The sequence below is a fragment of the Chiloscyllium plagiosum genome, chromosome 9 (assembly GCF_004010195.1).
Source record: "Chiloscyllium plagiosum isolate BGI_BamShark_2017 chromosome 9, ASM401019v2, whole genome shotgun sequence".
Classification (NCBI taxonomy): Eukaryota; Metazoa; Chordata; class Chondrichthyes; order Orectolobiformes; family Hemiscylliidae; genus Chiloscyllium; species Chiloscyllium plagiosum.
In genome coordinates, this window is record NC_057718.1 from 16,751,580 (window position 1) to 16,766,593 (window position 15,014).

At 38.0% G+C, this 15,014-nt stretch overlaps 1 protein-coding gene across 1 annotated transcript in view; it reads right to left on the reverse strand.

The window, feature by feature from the left end:
- sdccag8 (SHH signaling and ciliogenesis regulator sdccag8) overlaps window positions 1-15,014 on the reverse strand; it is a 346,220-nt gene that overhangs the window by 247,738 nt on the left and 83,468 nt on the right. The window contains exon 12 of the mRNA XM_043695478.1: window positions 3,216-3,332. Coding sequence (XP_043551413.1) covers window positions 3,216-3,332 — 117 coding nt within the window. The remainder of the gene's footprint in view (window positions 1-3,215; window positions 3,333-15,014) is intronic.

Below are 15,014 nucleotides of genomic sequence, written 5' to 3' on the forward strand. Positions count from 1 at the left end.
TCAGCATGGATTTAGTAAGGGGAGGTCGTGCCTGACAAACCTGTTAGAATTCTTTGAAAAGGTAACAAGTAGGTTAGACCAGGGAAACCCAGTGGATGTCATCTATCTAGACTTCCAAAAGGCCTTTGATAAGGTGCCTCCTGGGAGGTTGCTGAGTAAGGTGTGGGCCCATGGTATTTGAGGTGAGCTACTGGCATGGATTGGGGATTGGCTGTCTGACAGAAGGAAGAGAGTTGGGATAAAAGATTCATTTACCGAACGGCAGCTGGTGACAAGTGGAGTTCCACAGGGTTCAGCGTTGGGGGCGCAGCTGTTCACTTTATATATTAATGATCTGGATGAAGGGACGGGGAGACATTCTGGTGAAGTTCACCGATGATACGAAGTTAGGTGGTCAGGCAGGTAGTACTGAGGTGGTGGGGAAGCTGCAGAAAGATTTAGACAGTTTAGGAGAGTCGTCCAGGAAATGGCGAATGAAATTCAACATGAGCAAGTGTGACGTCTTGCACTTTGGAAAAAAGAATACAGGCTTGGACTATTTTTTTAAACGGTGAGAAAATTCATAAACCCAAAGGACAAAGGCATCTGGGAGTGCTAGTCCAGGACTCTCTGAAGGTTGATTTGCAGGTTGAGTGCGTGGTTAAGAAAGCAAATGTAATGTTGGAATATAAAAGCAACAATGAGCTTCTGAGACTTTATAAAGCTCTAGTTAGGCACCATTTAGAATATTGTGGCTAATTTGGACCCCAGACCTCAGGAAGGACATACTGGCACTGGAGCATGTCCAGTGGAGATTCACATGGATGAATTGTAAAATGAAGAGTACTGGGATTCCAAGGTTATTTCAAAGTGAAAATATTTCAAAATTGATTACTAACACCAAAAGAACAAAATATTTATTGGTACAAAATAAATTAGGAAAGGCAGTGGAGTATGACATCCATAGCTAAGTCACAGATCTTTCCACCAGTACCTAGCTGTACCCTAATTCCTTGCTCAAGCATCACAAGATTCTATGAATGAATGAGCAATTATGCAAAAACTGCAAACTTTGCACACAAATGATTTTAACAGTTTCACACTTTTCAATGTTAAAGTTTCTGAAGTAATCTGAAACTACACAGCAACTGTTACCATGAGTTGTTTCTCAATTTGAGACTGATGACTCTTCAGGGTTTCTTTCTTGAACCTTCAGGTGACCGGACAGACAGATTCCTATCCCACATTTTTTTTGATGCTTGGAGCAGGACATTCCATGTGGCAGTAGGATCTGGCGTGCAGGATTTGCTTCCTTTTCTTTCCTCTGTACTGCCACTCTGTGTCATCATCACGACTTTGGGACTCAGAATGCGGTGCTGTTTAACAGACAAGTTATCAATATTCTGACCAAGTGATAGCAAGCTTCTCATAGTCATTAAGGTCAGCCTCTGAGTGTCTTTGAAGCATTTTCTTTTTGTTCTTCTGGAATGTTACACATTTGGGAGTTGAGAGAACAGGACCTATCAGGAGACAGGCTTTTCAGCCATCTGGATATGGTGCCCAGTCCAGTGAGTTGCAGTTTTGCTCCAATGCTCTTGGACCTGGTTTCAAGAAGGTCATTGGTGTTTATTCAACGGTTCTTCCATTAAATTTGAAGGATGCAGCTGAGACATTGCTGGTGAAATTTCCTCACTGCTTATAAATGCTGATAATACAGTTCTTGGTTTCACAGCAGTACAAAACACAGTGACAACTGCTCTCAACACTAGAACTGTAGTCGACATGCAGAGCTCTTCATTGTCAAACACTCAACAACAAAGACCTTAGTATCACAACATATTCCCATGAATTTACTGAATTTTATGCCCGTATATTTGTAAGCAATTCTTTTGTTTAAAAAAAATAAGCTCCAACTACACGAATGAACGATGCAATGTCAGTACAATGCAATATTCCTAACTACATTTTTTATTAATTTAAATATATCTTCCTTTTTAGCTTCTCATTTCAGCCCTTACATTTTTCGTACCTATTTTTGTTGTTTAGTTCTCCAATATGCAGTTTTATTCTATTTAAATTCCTCAAGTGTTTTCCCTGATTGTTTATTTTTCCCATATAACACTGTGCTTTCTAACTTAATTAATGGTTCACTCTAGATTTGAAGATACACAAAAAAAACTGAGAGTGTAACTATTAGCATAGACTGACGTCACAAGAATGTGTAGTAGTATCACTCACCTTTCCTCTCTGTCAATCCTGATTTGTACAGACTTCATTTACTGTCTTCTTAGGTCCTCAGAGGTCAAAGTCCCTTACTGATAAACACATAGGCAACAAGAAGTCCAACCTCACAACACTGTGATTATTGAGTCAGCTCAACTTGTCAGTGGTCATTTTGCAACATTATGTATTTGTTTGCAATACCATTTTAAACTGATCCAAAAGGACAAGTTTATTATCTACCATTGGAAAGGAAATTTAAAATTATTGATCAATTATAAATATTAGATAGATCAGAACAATGAAAACTGCTCATGTCGTTTGAAATAAAACATCTGATAATCGCATTAATTTCTGCATATTGCAAGCTGATGGTATGCAGCACACTTGAGATAATTTTAGAGCACATTGCTGTCACAGTTGTCACCAACCTAAAAGCCACATATTTCAATATTTTAAAGACAACTAAAGCTGATTGAGACCTAAATCAAAGGAAAATGGGCCTTAGCCCAAAATAATCAAACCAATTAAAAGTACATTAGCTGGGATATATGGTCCATTCATTCTGAAAAACATTAAGTAAAGCAACGTGAGTACTAAACTATAAATATCATTAAGATACATCAGAGCATTTAAATCCTTTGTAATGTCAGATGCAGAGATGACAAGCTACCCATGTTCATGGGAAAACCAACAGATATTACCACATTTTTGGAGGATTAGAACTTTACAAATTATTGGCTGAAAGGAAACAAATAACAACAAACACTTTTCACTGATATTACTGACAGTTCAGAAACACCGCAAAGTAAGGCCCATTGAAGCTCAAGCCTGACAATATTTCTGGGCCTTACACCACTAGAATTTCAATCTATAACTATGATGGCACAAAGTCATTATTTCACATTTTGTTATATTCTTAGTTCTCTTCCCCGACTCACCACCTCCCACAACTTTCTGAATCCTATTTACCTCTCAGGAAACAGTTCCCACATTTGTCACTTAGAGACTCCTACCTGTTCTCGGAGTTCAAATTCTCGTAACATTTTTGTTTTGTATTCCTTGAACTCCTTTTCAGCCTCTTCTTTCTTGATTTTCACTTCATTCAGCTGGTAGCGCAGTTCACCAGATTCCTAAAGGTTAAAGAGTCAATTGTTCATCTGTGAATTCCATTGATTTCTCAATACTGTATTCATTACAGTTTTTACATTCACAAAATGGCCTCATAGTGCCACCCAGAGCATATTAAAGGAAATTTCCTAGAGCGTAAATTAACCAGATACCAAACCTCACAGGCAGAATAGCATTTTTGAAGATTAATTTTGAAGTCAAAGCATTGACCACACAACTTTGAGATCTAATTGATTTTAACCCAGTCTGGTCTGCAAATTAACATCCAACAGGAATATTATTCAAAGGTATCTCCGCAAAAAAGATTAGGAACAAACACAACTTGTGCAAATCAATAGAGATCATAATGCTTTGGAAAACTGTAAAAGATCAGGCATAGAGTAGAATATGGCAGAAATACCCAGCAGATCAAGAAACATCAGTGGAGAAAACAGATTTCATGAGTTCACCCACGTCCTCCTGTCACATACCAATGTCCACCCACATATCTCCCGCTCCCTTCCCATTTACTTAGCCTCCATCCAGTCTATCCATTCATTCATTCATTTTCTCACCAACATTCTGACATTCATCCATTCACTAACATTTAGACTGGTTATTTCAATTTACATTATAAGAGTGGTCATGATGCTACGGTGCTTGTTTGAAGGCAACTGGGCTCTCCATTTCTTGAAAGACTGAACTGGCGAGAACTGCTGAGCAGCATTACGACAGGGCAAGGCTTGGGCAAAGTGACAGTCCAATAATGATTGTCGCTCATCTGAAGGTCTAGAGAAATGTTTCAGGTTTTTGACTTCTGTCAGTACCCCAAAGGGGTTAAAAAGTTATATTTTTTTTAAAAAGTGCCATTACCCTGGAATAGAGTAAAGGAAAATTTTGTTAAATGTCAACAAGTAGATGTTGCAGTTTTACATAGGCTCGAGGCTGACAAATTTTCACTTTGCAAAGCAATTTTAATAATGCACTGCTACAGTTATTTGTGTTCTCACTGCATGGATTAACACTGGACTGATGTCTTCCATGTTTTTCTCTGTCTGAGGCAAGCAGATGGGTGGTTAATTTTTACCCTATTTTGTACAATTCATCAAATTTTGTAGGACACAGGACACATTTGGTGTGGAGTTAGGAATTAATGAAGTCTGCTATATATAGCATCTTGTAAAACAAATATCCAATGATTCACGTTATGTTTTCTATCTTTTCACCCAGTTCATAGTTCATGGCAGATATTGGTACCATTGTTTAATGGCATCTCAATGAATGCTTGGCTGAATTCCATCTCCACTAATAGATTCAGCTCACCAGGGGTTGTTGGAATAACTGTTAAGGAGATTGAGAGCTTGGTTTATTGAAAGATTTACAAGTAGTTAAGAGGATTATGGTATTTTAACAGATTTTTGAAGACTTTTTGTTTTGATAAATTTACAAGCTTCATGGAGTCACCAAATCTTTGAAGATAATATGGCTCACACCAGCTCAGACATGTCAGACAAATTCAAAATATGTTGACAACATTACATCATAATAGAATACATCATAATATGGTTACACTACATTATTTGCTGATGGGGCTTTGCTTAGAAATAAGTACAATTAAATTGAACAGCGTTGTGAAAGTACAACTAAGTACATTATCCATTGGGTGATATGCTATTCTGCAATAAATAACATGGAAAATCAGATTTGACTGTGCATGTTTTCCCCCTTTGCATTCATTTCCCTTTTGGTCCTGCTGCCAATTAGTTTAAATCTCTGACCTTCCTTTTATTGTTTTTATGAATGTTGGAATGCTTAGTATGGAATACTTGAAAGTAGGTTACACATATAATTTCTGCTTTTTTCTTTCTAAGTGTTGGAAAATTCATTTGTCATAAACATATATGAAAACACAAATCAAGATCAGTGCCAATACGGATTGTTTCAGGCCAAATTTGCCCTTCACACAGGTTGATCACCCTTTCACTCTACTTTTCAAGCACAGGTTCTGAAATAAAACTATAAATTGTTCAAATTTGAACAGAGAGAATATTTTGTTTATAATCATGTTTTACTTCTCACTTGCAATTCTCAAACACTACAAGGGATTGTCAGACTAAATGACTTCCTACAAATGTATCCGTAATGTTGTTATTCAGAATTTACTTCTCTAAATTATACAGCAATATTGTGAAGACTTCATAAATTCCCAGAATCACACAGCCCTCAAGGTTCCAATTTGTCCCATCAGGCTTTCCCAGTTTTTAGAAAGAGGTAACGAATTGCAATTTTCCCTCTAGCCTCCAATATTTTGTGCATGCCGATTGGCATCGGCTTGCTGATTGCAGTATTGTGTTCCAATTCCAGAAGTCGCTGCCATGCATGGGCCTTGGAGGCCTGCACAGCCGGTAGGAAAATTAGAGGAAGTGCTGCCAGTTAGTCCCCATCATCTGCCATTTCCCTAGAGCTCTGCAAAACTTCCCCCTTCAAATGTTCACCAAACATATTTTTAAAAATTAAAGTTGAATCTTTTTCCACCACACATTCTGGGTTTGAATTCTACAACAAAATGAAGCATTACACAAAAATGATTTTTCTCATTTTATCTCTGGGTCTTTTTCTTAATTATTGTCAATCTAGGTCCTCTGAACTTTCTGACAGTGGAGTTCAAACCACTTGTTTGATCAACTCAATCAAATCATTCATAACTTTTTTCAATTCATATTTCCCCTTTCCTTTCTCTGTTTTAGAAAGTTCACACTAATTTCTACGATCTCTCCATATACTGAAGTTCTACATTCCTCTTACCATTCTAGAAAGTCATTGCAAGCTATCTTAAGGCCTTCACACCATTCCTACAAGTTGGTGTTTAAAATTAGACACAATATTGCAGCTAGAGTCCAGTACACATTTTATAAAGGTTCATGTCATCCATCCATCCAATATTCATAAAGTTTCTGCTCCATAGCTCTCTGTGGCAAGGTGTCTGAAAGACTTACGACCTTTTGAGAGAATAAATTCCCCCTCACCTCAGTCTTAAATTTGCTCCCCCTTATTCTGAGACTATGCCCTCTGGTCCTGGACTCTCATTGAGGGGAAACATCCTCTCAGCACTCTGTCAAGCCCTTTAAAAATCCTGTATATTTTAATGAGATCACCTGTCATTCTTCTAAACCCCAGTGAGTAGAGTTCCAAACTGCTTAGCCCTTGTTCATAAAATAATTCCTCCATACAGTTTCAGTAAGACTTTCCTATTCTTATAATCCAACCCCCTTGAAATAAAGGCCAACATTTGATTCACATTCCTGATTACTTGCTGCACCTGCTGCTGTATTTCTGTATTTTACATGTAGGCGCCCACAAATCCCTTTGTGTTGCAGTTTTCTGCAGATTTTCCCATCTAAATAGTACTGTTCTTCTGTTCTCCTTTTCAAAATGAACTTCACATTTTCCCACATTATACTCCATTTGCCAACTTTTTTTCCCACATACCTAACCTATCAATATCTCTCTGTAAACCATTTGTAACCCTCTCATAACCTGCCTTATTTTTGTGTCATCTGCGAATTTGGCTACAGATTTGCTTCCTTCCTCCAAGGCTTTTATTTTGTAAACAGTTGTTGTCCCAAAACTGATTCCAATGGAATTCCACTGATTGCCAAACTGAAAAATAACCTCTAATCCCAACTCACTGTTTCCCACCTATTAGCCAATTCACTATCTATGCCAAAATATGTCATCTGACACCATGTACTCTTATTTTATGAGTAGCCTTTTATGAAGTACTTTGTCAAATGCCTTCTGGAATATAACACATCTCGCAAGGTTTATGAAGGTTTGTAGCTCAGGTTGTGATTTAGGGTGTAGGTTTGTTCGCTGAGCTGTAGGTTTGATATCCAGACGTTTCATTACATGGCCAGGTAATGAAAAGTCTGGATATCAAACCTACAGCTCAGCGAGCAAACCTACACCCTAAATCACAACCTGAGCTACAAACCTTCATAAACCTTGCGAGATGTGTTATATTCCAGAAGGCATTTGACAAAGTACTTCATAAAAGGCTACTCATAAAATAAGAGTACATGGTGTCAGATGACATATTTTGGCATAGATAGTGAATTGGCTAATAGGTGGGAAACAGTGAGTTGGGATTAGAGGTTATTTTTCAGTTTGGCAATCAGTGGAATTCCATTGGAATCAGTTTTGGGACAACAACTGTTTACAAAATAAAAGCCTTGGAGGAAGGAAGCAAATCTGTAGCCAAATTCGCAGATGACACAAAAATAAGGCAGGTTATGAGAGGGTTACAAATGGTTTACAGAGAGATATTGATAGGTTAGGTATGTGGGAAAAAAAGTTGGCAAATGGAGTATAATGTGGGAAAATGTGAAGTTCATTTTGAAAAGGAGAACAGAAGAACAGTACTATTTAGATGGGAAAATCTGCAGAAAACTGCAACACAAAGGGATTTGTGGGCGCCTACATGTAAAATACAGAAATACAGCAGCAGGTGCAGCAAGTAATCAGGAATGTGAATCAAATGTTGGCCTTTATTTCAAGGGGGTTGGATTATAAGAATAGGAAAGTCTTACTGAAACTGTATGGAGGAATTATTTTATGAACAAGGGCTAAGCAGTTTGGAACTCTACTCACTGGGGTTTAGAAGAATGACAGGTGATCTCATTAAAATATACAGGATTTTTAAAGGGCTTGACAGAGTGCTGAGAGGATGTTTCCCCTCAATGAGAGTCCAGGACCAGAGGGCATAGTCTCAGAATAAGGGGTCAGGAGCAATATTTTAAAAACAGGGGAGGCCCTTCATAAGGTTAAGAGTTTGCAGGGGGTTGCTTAAAAAGGAAATTAGAAGATGCAATGAATTAACTTCGTAGGATGGGATCAAGGAAAATCCCAAGGCTTTTTAATGAGTATATTAAGAGTAGATTAGATTACTTACAGTGTGGAAACAGGCCCTTCGGCCCAACAAGTCCACACCAACCTGCCGAAGCGCAACCACCCAGACCCATTCCACTACATTTACATCTTCACATAACACTATGGGCAATTTAGCATGGCCAATTCACCTAACTTGTACATTTTTGGATTGTGGGAAGAAACCAGAGCACCCGGAGGTAACCCACGCAGACATGGGGAGAATGTGCAACAAGAGGATTACCAGGGTAAAAGTGGATCCCTATTAGAGATCAAAGTAGCAACCTGTGTATGGAGCCAGTGGATGTGGATGACATCTTAAGTTTTCAAAAAGGAGAAATAAATTGAAGCTGGAAGATTCTGTGATGATGAGGTTTTAGAATACATTAAGATTAATACGAAATGGTAGAAATCCTCAGCCTGCTTCAGAAGGCAAGGGATTGCTGAGGCCCTGGCAGAGATATTTATCACTTCACTGGCCACAGATGAAGTGCCAGATGACTGGAGGATAAATAATGCAGTTCCTTTGTTCAAGGAGTAGACAAAGTAAATACAGACCAGTTCGTCTGACGTCAGTGGTAGGGAAATGATTGGAAAAAAATTCTGAGGGACATGATTAATCAAACTTGGAAAGGTAGTGACTGGTTAGGGTACGTCAGCATAGATTTGTTAGAGGGCGATCTTGACTGACTAATTAACTGGAAAGATGACTAAATATATTGATGAGGATCATGTAGTTGATGTGGTTTACATGGACTTCAGTAAGGCCTTTGATAAAGTCCCACATGGAAGGTTGGTCCAAAAGCGAAGAGTCCACAGGATACAAGGCAAGTTGGCCAACTGGATCCAAAATTAGCTTACAATTAAAAGACAAAGGGTGATGGAGTTTTTTTTTAATTGAAAGCCTGTGACAAGCAGTGTACCACAGGGCCTGGTGCTGGGATCCTTGCCTTTTGATATGTACATTAACTTGGATGTGAATTTGCAGATGACATGAACATTAGTGCTGTTGTTAATACTGAGGAAGATGGTGTCAGGCTACAGTCTGATATTGAACAGCTGTTAATTGGACAGAACAGCAGCAGATAGAATTTAATCCTAATAAGTGTTGAGGTGATGCATTTTAGGAGGTATAATAAGGGAAGGATATACACAATGAATGGTAAGTCCCTAGGGAGTACTGAGAAACTGAATACTGAGGGGCGGGATTTGGTTGAGGTATATAAAAGTATGAGAGGCATAGACAGAGTAGATCGCGAGAATCTCTTCCCCATGGCAGACATTTCTCAGACCAGAAGTCATAAGTTTAAGATGAGAAGTAAGTGGATTAGAGCAGATCTGAGAAAGGGTGATAAACATTTGGAGAGTGTTTGGAGTCCAAGAGAGTGATGTAGGTAACTTTTAAGAGATCAATGAATCAGTACTTAAAATGCATGGGAATAGTAGGCTATGGACCAAGTACAGGTAAATGGGATTCGTGTAGTTTGGTGTTTTTTTTTGGGTGACATGGATATCAGCAACCGTGCTGAAAGTGACATGATGTATTTCGCAATTAATTTTGTTTCTTTGTGGTTTTTCCATTACAGGCAATAAATACAGGCTTTGGCCTGTATTTATTGTCGGTTCCTAATTGCTCTTGTGGTAGTGGAATACCAGAAGAAGGAAACTTACTAAAATACAGTTACTAAGCCCAGCTCCTGCAGAGCTTATTGACTCTAAAAGGCCTCTACAGAGCCAGTGGACAATGTGAAATGTAGTTATCTTAATCCACTGCTCAGATGTTATGGGACTTAAGCCTGAACCCTCTAGTCCAGAGGCAAGGACCACTGTTGCAGGTAAGTACCTGCCCGGAAGAATAGGGAATTTGTCTATGTAGTGCTTGACAATGACAATTATAAGTGATTGACAGCTACTTTGTCCAGTTAGTATTTTCCAGTGAGGAAGTGCATTCTAAGGAAGGGTCACTGGACCCAAAATGTTAACTCTGATTTCTCTCCACAGATACTTCCAGACCTCCTGAGCTTTTCAAGCAATTTCTGCTTTTGTTTCAGATTTCCAGCATCAGCAGCTCTTTTGGTTTTTAATATATTCCAGTGGCTGGTTTCTAACTAACCAGAAAAAGAGGCAAACTATTTGAAAATAACACTTTAAAAAAAAGAAAAACTGGTATGGTTTGTTAAAAATAATTATATTAAGACATTCTCTGGCATGTCTTTGCTTAGCCTGTCCCAGGATAGATGTGTTGTCCCAGTCGAATTGGTGGGTTTTTTTTATCTGTGTGTAGGGCTACGAGGGAGAGAGAGTGGTGTCTTTTTGGGACAGGCTAAGCAAAGACATGCCAGAGAATTCCTAGAGGCCTGGCACTCCAACCACAATGTCATAAACATACACATAGATCTAGATACCATCTATCAACCCCTCAGAAAACGAACAGGAAATGACATTACCACAAACCCCAGGAAGCCCATCCAGGGCAAACATATAAATAGAAAGCAGGAGACAACAGCTTTGTTTCACTTGGAGGTCGCCATTGATGATGTTACCTAGCCAGGTAATGAAACGTCTGGATATCAAACCTACAGCTTAGCGAGCAAATCTATACCCTATTCCTTTCTTCTGTACTCAAACTTTCTTACAGTAAAGGCCAACAGACCATTTGGCCTCCCATCTACTTGCTTTCCATCCCCAAAGTGTAATTTATCAAAATCTCTTTTTTAAATTTTCCCAATTTATCATCTTAAGTAATACTCTGATAATCTATTTTTCCTATCAAAGTGGACAACATCGCATATATCCATGTTATACTGCATCAGCCATGCATTTTCACAATCGCTAAAGACGTCTAAATTCCCTTTCTACATCCTCCTTATTATGCTCACTCCTACCTAGTTTTGTGTCATCAACAAACTTGGAACTATTGCCCTCAATTCCATCCATCGTCCAAATGGTTGATGTACATGGTAAATTCTTAGGGCCTAAGCACTGATCCCTGCTGTACCCCACTTGTGACCACTTTCCACTATGAAAAGTACCCTCTTATTTCTACTGTTTCTTATCTACTGTCCAATTCTCAATCCATGCTAGTATAATTGAATGTGCCTTCCTCATCTGTACCTGTTTAACAACTTTCTGTGATTTGTGCGTGTACCAGGACACCCATATCCTCTGTACCACCAAGTCCTACAATCTCTCTTCACTTGACTTGTATACTGCTTTTCTATTTCTCCTACCAAAATGAACACATACACATTTACCCACATTTTGTTTCATCTGACAAATGTTTGACCACTTAACCTATCAATGTACCTCTGTAGATTCTCTGCCTCCTCTTAACAACTTACTTTCCTTCTAATCTTGGCATCATTGGTAAATTTAGCTACCACACATTTGGTACACTTATCAAAACACTGATACTGATTTTAAATAGTTGAGGTCCCAGCACTAATTTCCTATGGTACTCTATTAGTTATAGCTTAATGACCTGAAAATGACTCATTTCATCCGACACGGTGCTTCCTATTAGCTAACCACGTTAATGTCACCTGCTACACCATGTGCTCTTATCTTGTGTAGCACCTTATCAAATACCTATATGTAAATTATAAGTTATATAAATAGAATATATATGAAAATCTACATATTACAATATTAATTAATTAGATTAAGTACAGAATATTTACAATAATTGAAACTTAAATTTAATTTTTAATGTATGGTTTCATGACTCCTCTCCACAATAGACTGTTCAATAATTGACCTGTTGATGAACTGATAAATGATGATTTTATAATCTTGTCTTATCCTTTCTAGCCGATCAGAGAATAGAGGAATGCTACTAATTAAAATTGGTGGGCAGTGGAGAAAGATTTTCATCATTGTTAACATTTAACTAAATTACCATTGGTGAGATGGTTTGGAAAACGGTCAGACAAAAAAACTGTTTTTACCTTCATGTGTCATATGAAACTTATGATGGAGGCAATTCAATTAATGGACCCTTGTAAAATTCCACAGGACCTTAGTTTGTGAACCACTGATAGCAAGATATTAAACTGCTAACTTTATAATGTCAATAGACAACTAATACTCCAGCCTGTACTATTGTTTCGCTGACAAATGAGGCAGCAAATTTGTGCACCAGAAAATCCTGCAAACAAGAATTAGATAAATAACCAGCGAATCTGTGTTTGGCAGGATTGAGCTGGATGGATCAATACAGGCCAAAATTACAGAAGAACTATGCTCTTTAAAAACATTTAGTGGTTCTTTTACATCCATTCAAAGAGACTGACTGGGCTGACAAAGTACTACTTGTATCAGGTGCAGTTTAAAATAACAGTCCAAATGCAGCACGTTCTCAGTGCCAGCCTAGATGATGTACTTAAGTTTTGGAATTTGTCTTAAACCTACAATCTGAGTCGAGAACGTTATCACTAAATGAAAGTCAAGTACATTATTATTTGGAGATATGAGGTTAGAAATAATACTTGAGATCCAAGCCAATATAATGGAGAACATTACTCTGGAATGAACAAAAAAAAAAGTCCTTATTGACAACATCTGTCCTAATTAGGCTTTCAATGTGTTGAACTTACAGGCACTATGTATTATGATTGACAGCAATGATGAACACGGAGTCATCATTACTCTGCCCACTCTCATGGCTATGTGCTGGAGGATGAAGGTAGGTTGTGCTTACAAATGAACACTTATGTGAATTGAAGCTCTGCTAGTCACCTGCCTTTAACAGACACAGATCAGTTTTTTTTTCCATCCAAGATGTGGTGACAGGACAGTCAACTTCTTTGTATTAATCACTTGAACTTTGAGACACGACTGAACTGCCAAAGGGGTTTTAAAAGGGCAGGATGCAATGTGTGCTTTGTACCAGCGGCAGTTGTGCAAATAAATGTTGAGGGGAAGCCACATCTTGGAGATCTGCCTTCTCAGTGCTACATTCACTGGCAGCTTTATGATTTTATTTTGGCATGAGAGCAAAGATCTTAGAACATTTTACTGGCAACATAATGCACATCAGTCATCTTAATCCTTTCTTGAAAACCATATCCTCTAGCACTAGTCTTGCTCATCCTCACTGGATTAACTACACAAAATGAAATTTCCTTAATAGTTCTGAAGATTAAAGAACAAAAAGAACTCAAAGAACAAAACCTTTCCCAGCTGTCATGAAGGGAGTATATTAGACCACCCATTTGAATCACTTCAGCAGGTTTAGTAGTTGAATTGCCAATAGTCTTATACAGTGTGTTGTCCATAGTTCTGTCCTGTGTATAAATCTATTCTTTCTTCCAGATGGTTACGCTCACAGTAAGGGGGTTGCATGATTCGTCAATGAAGGAATTTATCAATGAAGCTGATGAATGTAAATGGAATTAACTATGTGTACAAAAATCAACAGGCTGCACAGCAGGCATACAGATATGCACAGTTTCCAAATGTAAAGAGTTCTTGGGGAAAAAAATCCCAAAGATAACTTAGAAGTCACAGCGAATGCAATTCAACTTACATTGGAAACTAGGACAGAATAATCAGTGAAATGTGAAGGTGTGCTCAAAGACTCCAGGCCAGTTAGAAATTAGGCGATGCAAGCCTAAATTGTGGAGGCAGTGCAAACCCTTCTACTCCTTTCTGGATCAAGATTGTCAGATTGTGGGGTCAGCAGTAAAGTGATGGCACTTACTACTAACCTCAAAATATAGTGATCACTGTGGCACAAGTTTCCCATTTCCCAGCATTAATTTGATCCTGGCGATAAATACACAGGTTATATCTAACGTTCAGCAATGGAAGATTAGGCATGATAAATTACAAAACTGAAAATTCAATCCTTATTTAGATTATTTTAGATACTTTAGACAAAATGGCACAATTAGTTTGAATTTCATCTGTTGCCCTTATTTTACATACTCACATGTATGCATTATAGTTGCAGCAGCTTTTACAATGTTGATTACTTCTTTGTACTGATCATAATTTGACAATTGTTTTTGGTCATCGTATCCATATATCAATTTTATTATTAGCTGTTGTCATTAAAAATTTATTTCCATAATTACTACATCATTTGAAACTTAATAGGCTGTTCTATCTCCCACCAGAAATCACCACATTAGTGGCAATACAATACCAATAAAGTACATCTAAAGAATATAATTTTTTTCTCTCCTTTTTACTTTGGATTTGAGGTATCTGAAAGAAATGTGCAGTGAAATGCAAACCAAAGCAATCTCCAATTTCATTCCCTCTGTCAATGAAAATGAACCATTAATGATTTAAAATGTACATTTGTTTGACAGAAACAAATGCCTCAAAATGTTCAAAAGGTAAAATAACATGTCTTAGTACAATCAAGATAAGGTTTTGAAGGATAAATCAATATTATCTCCCAAGTAAAAATGGACATCAACCCATATATGATACTCAGAAAATTTAACTCAAATTAGATGTCTTCTTCCTTTATGTTACCAGATAGTTAAGTTTTATTGGGCGTGGGGCTGGCAGCAAGCATTATAGCCTTCAGCGGCCACTTCCTTATACCCCATTTCCTTCCCTAATTGGCCCAAGGTTGGAGCACATGGAAAACCCCCACCTAGTAGATTGATTTCCTGATGGGAAACCAGGACAATAGCTTCTCTTACTAGGTTGGAAGGCAGGTAATCAGGCTGGTGGCAAGTTGAGGCCCTGGAGTGGCTATTACTAGGCCTTACTTGCTGGCAAGCTGAGATGGTAAACCTTTTCATTCAGCACTTAATTATGGA